General features: G+C 40.0%; 1 protein-coding gene across 7 annotated transcripts in view; it reads right to left on the bottom strand.

Annotated features, from left to right (window-relative positions):
- Window positions 1-12,112, bottom strand: part of SULF1 (sulfatase 1) — a 212,043-nt gene that overhangs the window by 8,570 nt on the left and 191,361 nt on the right. Inside the window, exon 22 of one of the 7 annotated variants that reach the window (XM_071207847.1) lies at window positions 618-689. The exons of the other annotated variants lie outside the window; for them this stretch is intronic. Within the exon in view, the coding sequence (XP_071063948.1) occupies window positions 674-689 (16 nt within the window). The 3' untranslated portion in view covers window positions 618-673. Of the gene's footprint in view, window positions 1-617; window positions 690-12,112 lie in introns of those variants that run through there. 7 annotated transcript variants of the gene reach the window in all.

Here is a 12,112-nt window from a genome sequence, read left to right as displayed (position 1 = left end):
GGATTATGTTTGTAAACTGGCCTGTTCCTCTGGGTGAGTTCCCCTTTGATTGCATTAAATTCAGAGGTTTCACTTTTACTTGGCTAAATTAAATTTAGGGCTTCCGTTTGGCCACATCAGTGGGAAGTTGGGCGGGAACTCAGAAAATAACATGGCAGAGGACATTGAGTTTTGATGCTGGAGTCACAGGAAGTAAATACACAGGAGAACACAGAGCAACAGACACGGCTCTGTAGACAGGCAGGGGCCCCGGGAAGAGAGAGCACCTGACAGAGATGCCATGTATCAATGACTGAAAAACTAACTGTAGAACCTAAAATGCAAAGGACCATCCAGAAAGTAAGCCAAAGCTGTACCTCCTCCCATTAGAGGAGTTTAGGCAAGAAGCACATCTCCATGTAGAGACTGGCAAGTACACTTTATTGTTATGCCTAAATCATAAATTTGTAGAAATCATAAACATCATGTTTTTGTAGATTCATTCACAGGATCAGTAAAAGCTTTTCCCTGCAGAACGGTACGAGCTTCAGAAGTAGCCAAGGCACTTCTGAAGGAAATAATTCCAAAGTTTGGAATGCTGTTTTCAATACAAAGTGGTAATGGTGGGGCTTTTGGATCAAAAATTTCACAGGAACTGTCAGGAGCCTTGAGCGCATGTTGACAGCTACATGCATCATGCAGACCTCAATCTACAGGAAAAATAGAGAAAATGAATCATACCTTGAAAACAACAGCCAAGCTCTGGCAAACTACTCTCTCTCTGGATACGATACTGCCGGTGGCTCCAATGCGGTAAGAGGAGCACCCAGAAGCAGGCTCCTTAGCCCATTTGAAATGGTATATGGGAGATCATTCCTGAAACAAGGTGGTATGTACACCTGGACTGAACTACTCCAAGATGTAGAGACTAAGATTAGAGGCAATTCATTACTATGCCTCAAGTCGGTTCTCTCTTCCCACAGATGTTCCCTTACATTACCTTAAGCTTGGGGACTGAGTTCTGCCAAAGAAATAGAAAAAACCAACATCCAGCAGACCAATTAGGAATAAAATGGGATGGTTCCTATGATGTTTTATTAACCACTCACTCCTGTGTCAAACTAATGGGCGTGAAACCATCAATTCACCATAGTGGAGTAAAATTAGCACCCCCAACCAGTCTACTTCTCCTAGACTCCTTCACAGAAAGAATACCAAAAATCAAACTACGAGAAACGCCAAGGAAAGAGAAGGGGACAGACCTCCAGCAGTCAGATACCAGTGTACACCCCTAGAAGATGTAAAATACATCTTCAGGAGAATAAAGGTTAACAGACCTGAAGTTCCATATATTTTAGCATTTACTCTTGCTTGGATATTATTAATTATAGTCAAAACTTTAATGAAGGGAAGCGGACTTGGCCCAGGGGTTAGGGCATCTGTCTACCACATGGGAGGTCCACGGTTCAAGCCCCGGGCCTCCTGACCCGTGTGGAGCTGGCCCATGTGCAGTGCTGATGCGCGCAAGGAGTGCCGTGCCACGCAGGGGTGTCCCCGCATAGGGGAGCCCCACGCGCAAGGAGTGTGCCCCGTAAGGAGAGCTGCCCAGCGTGAAAGAAAGTTCAGCCTGCCCAGGAATGGCGCTGCACACACACAGAGCTGACACAACAAGATGACGCAACAAAAAGAAACAGATTCCCGTGACGCTGACAACAACAGAAGCGGACAAAGAAGAACACGCAGCAAATAGACACAGAGAACAGACAACTGGGGTGGGGTGGGATGGGGCGGGGTGTGTGTGTGTGAATAAAATAAATAAATCTTTTTAAAAAGTTGATTTATTTAATTAAGAAAAAGGGAAAAAAGAACCTAAAATGGAATACAAGCAGAAATAAATGATTCTTAATCTATTTCACATAAATAATATAATCATAATAAAGGAGGGACAATGACTAGTTCCAGTAACTTTGAACATATTTCTTTGACTATATTCTCTCTCTCTAAAGACAGAAAGAACTGTACAAACATATTCCACCCTCGTTGTCTTTGCAGTAGAGTAAGTTAGCAATTCTGAAGCTGCTGTGTATTGCAGCATTTAATAAATGAGTTACTATAGAGGATAATGGGAGCTACATGTTGAAGAAGTTGTTATAATATTAAAAAAAGGAAGACTAGAATGAACCTTGTGGTGTTAAATTAAAAGAGGGGTATCAGTAGGAACTCATAGCAACATCCACACTTCTGTATAAATATCTATAGCTACTGGAATAGATTTAGATACACATGCATGTATATATCTTGCTCTGTCCACCAAAATGGTCTAGATGCAAATGCACCTCAATAGCTAATTGTATATACATCAAACCTAGGTCTTCATTCCAAATATTATTCCTCATTAAAAGGAACTGGGAGTCTTTGGAGAAATGGGTGATTCCAGACAGGGGGCTGAGAAAATACAAGATGAACGTGGAACATAATGCTAGGTCAAAAAGGTGATAGGGACATGTCAAAAGGACAGGGAAGCCTCCTGCAAGGAGCACGCACTGGCCAATTCTGGGACATTTTGAGTACCAAAATAAATCATGGTAGAAAAGAATATTAATGCAATAAAATAAGACTCTATGAGCCCATTCTGATATAAATAAATAGGGGGGAAACAAAACATCTTCCTTACAGTAGAATACCACCTAAGAAATGCAGAAGAAATGAGAGTTAGAAAAATCACCATTTTGCAGCCATCATATTCATACTGAGTTGGCCAAAAATCATGAATGGATACAAAAGCTAATGGATGAAAGTTTCGTGAGGAACAGGGTATTCACAGGTTCTAAAAACATTCCCTCATCAACTATTTATTAAGTAGAAAAGAAAAAATAGTAATGTTATAGTGGATTAACCGATCAAATACTACCTTAACCAAGTAAGTAAAGTTAAGACCACCAAACAGACAGAGGTAAAGCACCTCCTCATTGGATCTCTCTAGGCTACAGCATTACTTATGTGGTATTCCTGCCAAAAATTTACCACCTCTGTCCAATCATGAGGAAACATCAGATAAATCCCAAATGAGGTACATTTTACAAAGTATAATTGGCCAATACTCTTCAAAATGTCATGAAAGACAAGGAAAAGTTAAAGGAGACTTAAAAGACATAACAGTATCCTGCAAATCTATGATCCTGGATTGGAATCTTAGATTAGAAAATAAAATGAAGCTGATCTGCAAACATGGCATTATTGGGACAATTGGCAAAATTTAAATAAGAAATGTGGATTTGATAATTTTATCAGTATTAAAATGCCTGATTTTTTTAAAAAAAAGGTCTGTGCATGTGTGTGTGTGTGTAGAAAGAGAATAAGAGAAAATGGTAAAGGAATTGGGGCACAATTTCTCTGTACTAGTCTTGCAAAGTTTCTATAAATGTGAAATTATATCAAGACATGAAGCTAAAAATTTTATCAGGCATTAGAATCTAAATTTTCCATGTGTCTGTCCTGATTTTTGCCAATCCACACCTCACAAAATGAAACCCTTTTCTTGGGGCAGTCTGAAGAGTATGGATAGATTTGTTCTGAAAAGTGAGCTTTCAGAATAAACATAGGTGATTTCAAGTTGCAGGTAATCATAATCTCAATCCTGGATATAGAAAGGTTGTGAAACTACTAAGGGAAATTCAAGAACATACCCAGGTGTCAATCATAGCCACAATTCTGTTTGGGTGACACTTGCGTATAAAAACATACACAAATAATTATATCACACCATAGTCTACAGATGGGTAATGTAGAAAGTTTGTATGCATGGAGTCCAACTCTTGACAGAGCAGTGTTTGAATCAACAACAGTGAACAGTGTCATAAGCAGAAACAGTTGTTTCTACTGAGACAGCCTGGCTCTATCCCACTTCCTTATCCTCATCTCTTCTCTCCTTCACATGCCTCTGTCCTAGCTTCATGCAACCTTGTACAATTTCCAGACAGCACCAGGCTCTGCTCCTATTTCAGTGCTTACATTTATTTCTAGAATGTGCTTCTCTGCCTCATTTTCCTTGTCAGTTCTCGATCTTCAAGATTAAATTGGGGGAAGTGGATTTGCCTCAACGGATAGAGTATCTGCCTACCACATGGGAGGTCCAGGGTTCAAACCCAGGGCCTCCTGACCCATGTGGTGAACTGGCCCACGCTCAGTGCTGATATGCGCAAGGAGTGCCGTGCCACGCGGGGGTGTCCCCCTCATAGGGAAGCCCCACGCGCAAGGAGTGTGCCCTGTAAGGAGAGCCGCCCAGCACGAAAAAGGTGCAGCCTGCCCAGGAGTGGCGCCACACATGTGGAGAGCTGACGCAGCAAGATGACACAACAAAAAGAGACACAGATTCCTGCTGCTGCTGAGAAGAATATAAGCTGACACCGAAGAACACGCAGCGAATGGATACAGGCAACAGACAACTGGAAAGGGGGGAAGGGGAGGGAAATAAATAAAAAATAAATCTTAAAAAAAAAAGAAAAGATTAAATTGGGAAAGAGGGCAACTTCAGAAAGATGCCAGCATGGAGACTGGCAGGGTTCACCTCTCTTCCTAAAAACAGGGAGAGAAAAGGCAGAAACTGTCCAAAACAACTGCTCTAGAGATTTGTAGCCCAGGGGAATGCTGTCTACTATCCAGAAGGGAGTAGGATAGGGAGATGGAAATGCCAAAGCAAAACCTGTGAGTGAGCTTCCCCCACGAGAGGGAATGGTGCCCATAACCCAACCTCAGTACAACCTAGGACTAGCTGCTGCTGACACAAAGGGGAACAGAGGTTCTTCCTCCCTGGGAGAAGGAAGGGCACAGGCGAGTGCCAAGTGTACCTCCTGATTGGTGAGTTTGGACTGGAAAGCCTGGCTCTGAATCACAGCTACAGCTGACCCAAAGGGGGACATTCCATGAACATATCACCCTGTGGAGGTTGGAGAAAATAAGATCCCCTTTGGAGCTGTAGGGGAAAGGTTTGCTGAAGAGTGTTATCTGTTGGCAGGCCAGGAAAATGAGTCCCCAGGAATTTGAAGTGGGGAAAAAAAGAAGCTTTTAGGTGTCTTTCCCATCATTCCCCACAGGCCCTTTGAAATTGGTCTGAACTCATTAGTAAGTCCCTGGTCTGTTGGAAACTGAGGCACAATGGCCTCTCAAGGAAAGACGTGCTGTCTCCATGACTACGCTTGCAACCTAAGGAATGCAGTGATTGGGAGTTCCCGGCAAATGGGCTGAAGCTGTTAAAGGCTAAAGGAAAAGATGAGCTCATACCTTTTGTAATGTACAGAATACTTAGACTTTGCACTTTGAGATAAGTTTTAAAAAAGAAAATTCTTTAGACTATAGGTAATGTTGATTGTTAATACGTGTTGCTCCTTGATGTCACGTACACTATGTTAATGCTAATGCTTATGCTTAATGGCACATAGGCTGCTGTGGGCCTGCTTGTAGACACGTGCACTGTGGTATATAAAGAGCCCCTTGTAATCAATAAAGTTGTCTGATGAGCTTGAGAAATCAATGCTCTCAGATCCCCTGAACCCAATCTTTCTTTGTCTCTCATTCCCAATATCCTCGGGTCACTGATTAAGACTCCGACACTGGTCCTATTTTGATCAGCTAAAAATGGGCAATTTAAAATATCTAGAATTGGGAAATGGACTTTGGCCCAGTGGTTAGGGCGTCCGTCTACCACATGGGAGGTCCGCGGTTCAAGCCCCGGGCCTCCTTGACCTGTGTGGAGCTGGCCCATGCGCAGTGCTGATGCGCGCAAGGAGTGCCGTGCTACACAGGGGTGTCCCCCGCGTAGGGGAGCCCCACGCGCAAGGAGTGCACCCATAAGGAGAGCCGCCCAGCGCGAAGGAGGGAGCAGCCTGCCCAGGAATGGCGCCGCCCACAGTTCCCGTGCCGCTGACGACAACAGAAGCGGACAAAGAAACAAGACGCAGCAAAAAGACAGAAAACAGACAACCGGGGGAGGGGAGGGGAATTAAATAAATAAAAATAAATCTTTAAAAAAATAAATAAATAAAATAAAATATCTAGAATAAATTAAAACAGATGTCAAAGAAGAGCCACAACACAAAACCCATCAACAATAAAGTCATAGCCAAGCAAGAAAACTGACAATTAGTGTAAATTCACCATCATAATCAGATGCCTAGACATTAGCAAAAAATTACAAGCCATATTAAGAAATAGGATGATATGGCCTGGTCAAAGGAACAAATTAAAATGTTAAATGAGTCACAGAATTTGAAACAACCAGTGAAGTTCAAACAAAGCTCCTAAATCAATTTAAAGAGTCGAAGAAAAAAATATGGCTACAGAAATAAAGGATATTTAGAAGATACTGGGTGAGCATAAAGAAGAATTTGAATGCATGCACAGAGAAATAACAGTGCTTATGGGAATGAAAGACAATGGATGAGATAAAAAATGCATTAAAGGAAAATGTTCTAAAATTGACTGAGGTGATGTCAGCACCACTGTGATGAAAATTAGAGTCACTGAGTGTACACTTTGAATGGACTGTACAAAGCATGGAACTGTATAACACAGTGAAGTGGTGGAAGATGGACTGTGGTTAACAGAAAAAAAAATGAGAATGTTCTCTCATGAACTAAAACAAGTATATAATACTAATACAGGGCGTTAATAATCAGGTGGGTTGGGGGAAAATACACCAAGTGTAAGGTGTGGATATATAGTTAGTAGTAATATATTGACGATACTCTTTCATAGTTTGTAACAAATGTTTCACAACAATTCAAGATTTGGTGGTAGGGTGATGTATGGGAGCCCTGTATTATAATATGTATGCTTGTTTGTAAACTCACAACTTTTACTATATACTTACTGTTTATGTTCGTGTATGAATGATCTATTTCAATAAGAATTTTTAAAGGAAAAAAATGCATTAGAGGCATACAGCGGATTTGAACTAGCTTGAATTAGCAGAGGAAAGGATCAGTGAATTAGAGGATAGGAAATCTGAAATTGAAAAAACAGAAGAAGAGATAGAGGAAAGAATGGAAAAAATTGAGCAGGGTCTCAGGGAATTCAATGATAGCACAAACTGCACAAATATATCATCATGGGTTTTCCAGAAGGAGAAGGGAAAAGAAAAGGGCCAAAAAAAAATGTGAGGAAATAGTAGCCGCAATTTCCCAACTCTTATGAAAGACATGGATATCCACATCCAAGAAGTGCAAAGGATTCCAAATAGTATAAATCCAAATACTAATTTTAGACACTTATTTATCAGGATGTCAAGTGACAAAGATAAAGAGAAAATTTAGAAAGCAGCAAAAGTGATTTATCACATACAAGGGAAGTTCAATGAGACTTAGTGCTGTTTTCTCATCAGGAACTACAGAGGCAAAAAAGGCAGTGTAATATATTTAAGATACTGGAAGAGGAAAACTACCAGCCAAGAATTTTTTTTTTTTAAGATTTATTTATTTATTTGTCTCCCCACCCCTCCCCCCCCCCCACGCCAGTTGTCTGTTCTCTGTGTCTATTTGCTGCATCTTCTTTGTCTGCTTCTGCTATTGTCAGTGGCACGGAATCTGTGTTTCTTTTTGTTGAGTCATCTTGTTGTGTCAGCTCTCTATGTGTGCAGCACCATTCCTGGGCAGGCTGCACTTTCTTTCGCGCTGGGCGGCTCTCCTTATGGGGCGCACTCCTTGCCCGTGGGGCTCCCCTACATGGGGGACACCCCTGCGTCAGCCAAGAATTCTTTATCCAGAAAAACTGCCCTTCAAAAAATGACACTGAGGGAAGTGGGTTTGACTCAACGGATAGAGTGTCCACCTACCACATAGGAGATCCAGGGTTCAAACCCAGGGCCTCCTAACCCATATGATGAGCTGGCGCATGCCCAGTGCTGATGTGCGCAAGGAGTGCCGTGCCACGCAGGGGTGTCCCCTGCGTAGGGGAGCCCCATGTGCAAGAAGTGTGACCCGTAAGGAGAGCCACCCAGTGTGAAAAAGGTGCAGCCTGCCCAGGAGTGGCGCCACACATGCAGAGAGCTGACTCAGCAAGATGATGCAACAAAGAGAGACACAGATTCCCCGTGCCGCTGAAAAGAATATAAGCGGACACAGAAGAACACATAGCAAATGGATACAGAGAGCAGACAACTGGGGGGTGGGGAAGAGAAAGAAATAAAAGGGGAGAGAAATATATAAAAAATAAATTTTAAAAAATGATACTGAGTTTAATATATTCACAGATAAACAGAAACTAAGATAGCTCATTAGCAAGATGCTGGCTCAACAAGAAATATTAAAGGGAGTTCTGCAGCCTGAAAAGAAAAGACAGGAGAGAGAAGCTTGGAGGAACAGATAGAAGTGAAGATGATCAGAAAGTGTAACGAAAAGGCAAAAAAACCCAAAAATAAGATATGGCAAATGAAAGCCAAACTATTAAAATGTTGAAGTAAGGAATCCTTTAGAGTAATAACATTGAATGTTAATGGATTAAGCTCCCCAATTGAAAAACACAGGCTAGGGACTGGGTGTAGCTCAGTGGTTGAGCATCTGCCTCCCATGCATGAGGTCCCAGGTTCTCAATCCCCCTATATCCTAAAAAAAAAAAAGACACAGGCTAATAGAATGGATAAAAATTATAAACCATCTATATACTGTCTATAAGAAACGCACCTTAGGTCCAAGGATACAAATAGGCTGAAAGTAAAATGCTGGAAAAAGATATTCGATACAAACAGTAACCAAAAAAGAGTAGGGGTAGTTTACAAATAACAGACAAAATAGAGTTTAAATGCAAAAATGTAAAAAGAGGAAAGGATATTATATATTGATAAAAGGGGCAATCTACTAAGAAGAAATAACAGTCATAAATATTTATGCATCTTACCAGGGTGCCCTAAGATACATGAGGCAAACACTTGCAAAACTGAAGGTAGAAATAGACATTTCTATAATAATAATTATAGAGTTCAATATACCACTATCATCAATAGGTAGAACATCTAGACAGATGACCAATAAGGAAACAGAGGTGAACAAAATGATAAATTATTGCAACCTAACAAATATATACAGAATAACGCACTCCCAGACACCAGGACATACCGTCTTCTCAAGTGCTCATGGCTCTTTCTCCAAGATAGACCGACCACATGCTGGGTGACAAAACAGGTCTCAAACATTTTAAAAAGACTGAAATTATATAATGCACATTCTCTAATCATAATAGATGAAGGAAATCAATAATAGGTGGAGAACAGGAAAATTCACCAATATATGAAGGTTATACAACACTCTTAAACAATGAGTAGGTCAAAGAAGAAAGCGCAAGAGAAATCTGTAAATATCTCAAGATGAATGAAAACAAGAATACAACATATTAAAACTTATTGTATACAGCAAGGGCAGTGCTGAGAAGGAAACTAATACCCCAACATGCCTACATTAAAAAGGGAGAAAAAGCTAAAATCAAAGACCTAACTGCACACCTGGAGGAATTAGAAAAAGGATAGCAAACTAAGCCCAAAGCAAGCAGAAGGAGAGAAATAACAAAGATTAGAGCAGAAATAAATGAAATTGACAATTTTAAAAAACCAATCAAATAAACAAAACAAAAAGCTGGTTCTTTGAGAAGATCAATAAAATTGACAAAACTTTACCTATCATCTTAAAGAAAAAAGACGATAAAAAAAAATAAAATCAGAAAGGGAGAGGAAACATTACTATTAACCCCACAGTAATAAAAAGGATCATGGAAGGATATTATGAATTCCATGCCAGCAAATTATACAACATAGATGAAATGGATACATTTCTAGAAACACACGAAAAACCTTCACTGACTCTAAAAGAAATAAAAGACCTCAGTAAACCAAGCACATATATCAAGAACCTCCCAAGAAAGGAATGCCCAGGACCAGATGGCTTCACTAAGAAAAATTAATATCAATCCTGCTCAACCTCTTCCAAAAAACTGAAGAGAAGGGAACACTACCTAACTCATTCTGTAAAGCCAACATCACCCTAATACCAAAGTCAGAGAAAAATACTAGAAGAAAATTACAGATCTCCCTAATAAATATAGATGCAAAAATCCTCAACAAAATACTTGCAGTTCAAATCCAACAGCATATTAAAAGAAGTATACATCATGATCAAATGGACTCTATCTCAGGTATACAAAGGTAGTTCAACACAAGAAAATTATAACATATCACATTAACAAACTGAAGGGGGAAAAATCACATGATCATCTTGATTGATACAGAAAAGTATATTTGACAAAATCCATCATCCTTTCCTGATAAACACACTTCAAAAGATAGCAATAGGGGAATTTTCCTCCTATGATATAGGGCATATATGGAAAAAAAAAAACAACCCCAAATCATACCCAGTGGTGAAAGGCTGAAAGCTTTCCTTCTAAACTGGGAATAAGAGAGGATGCCCACTGTCACCACCGTTATTCAACATTGTGCTAGAAGGTCCACGTAGAGCAATTAGGCAAGAAAAAGAATTGAAATGCATCCAAATCTGAAAAGAAGTAAAACTCTCCTGTTCACAGATAACGTAATCCTATATTTAGAATATTCCGTAAAATCTACAACATGCTATCAGAACCAATAAACGAGTTCAGCATAGTATACAAATTAACAGCACATGCTAGAACCGGACTGCCTGGGTCTGAGTCCTTGTTGCACTACTTATCAGTTGCATAACCTTGGCAAAGTAGCTTAATCTCTGTAACTCAATTTTTTCACGTGTAAAATGAGAATTATAGTAGTACTGACCTCACAAATTTCCTGTGAGGGTTAAATGAGTTAATATATGTAAGGCACTTAGAATAGTGCTGGAACATAGTAAGCCCTGATATAAAGTTCGCAAATGAGCCCCAAATTGGAAAGTGATGGATTCTGGTCTGATCCATTCTGACCCCTCAAGCCCTATTTATGTCATCCAATCTGATCAGCCCAAATTCCATCGTATTATTTCTCCTAGTTCACAACTCTTGAGTGTCTCCCTATTACTCTCAGGATAAAGACTGAGTCCTTTGACATGGTGTGTATGTTCTGGATTTCCTGGGGCAGTCGTCCCAGTTTATGTTCATTGTTCTGACATCCTGTCTAAGACTTTTGGAATTTTAGTTTAGAGAACAGTTTTTGATTATAAATATTTTATAGCTCTCTTGACAGATTAATTACATACATCAAGTTTATAAAATTGTTAGCTATTTGTGAATACATATTCTTCCATAAAAAGTTTAGAATGATGCTTGTTGAGTTCTAATAATAATTTCGGGTAGATTTTTGATTGGGTGGCATGGAATTTATAGTAAAATTGGAGGAGAAATGGCACATTTACATAGTTTTCATTACATCCAAGAGCATGGAGTAATTCTCCATTTACTTAGATCTACTTGTATGAAAAAAGAAATTTATATAATTTAAAATTCTTTTTTAGTACCTACTTCCACAGTGGAAATGATCTCCCTTTGGAAGATAAATTATTCGGTACCCTACCTATCACGCTATCCTGTGTCTGGGTCACTCCTATGTTTCCTTCAGGATGCAGCATTCATGCCTCCTCATCAGGAATTTTCCTTAATTCCCTGAGATTGGGTTAAGGGCCTTCTCCATGTGCTCATCTAGCACCATATCTTCTCCCTGTCAAACCACTTTGCACACTGAATTATAATACTTGACTCGAATCCCCTTGAGGGCAGTACCTTACATAGAGGAAGTCACTTGGTACAATATTTGTTGAATGGAGGAATGAGGATGAATTTTTTCCTCTCATTTTCTTCTCTCTGTTGAAACAGACTAAAGGTGAATTTCATTCTAGTGTTTGGGGAGGATCTTAAGAGTACTGCAAATGCTACACTTTAGATTCTTCTCCAATGGAACAAGGAATGTGGCACTTTGGGTAGAATCCATGGGAAAGTAAGAAAAATTTAAGAACATTGTTTTGGACTTTAGGCTAACCCAGATCCTAACCCTGACCAGGCCAGCCCCTGCTGTGTGAAAATGTGTTTCCAAGAGGACACATGGCTTGGCTAGCAGAGTTTCAGCTGGATCTTGGTGCCGACTTGTTCTTCAGAGGCACACGTCTGTGCAGCGTGCAAACTGCATGAT

Source organism: Dasypus novemcinctus, chromosome 14 (assembly GCF_030445035.2).
Source record: "Dasypus novemcinctus isolate mDasNov1 chromosome 14, mDasNov1.1.hap2, whole genome shotgun sequence".
Lineage (NCBI taxonomy): Eukaryota > Metazoa > Chordata > Mammalia > Cingulata > Dasypodidae > Dasypus > Dasypus novemcinctus.
This window is presented reverse-complemented; position numbering and strand designations above follow the sequence as displayed.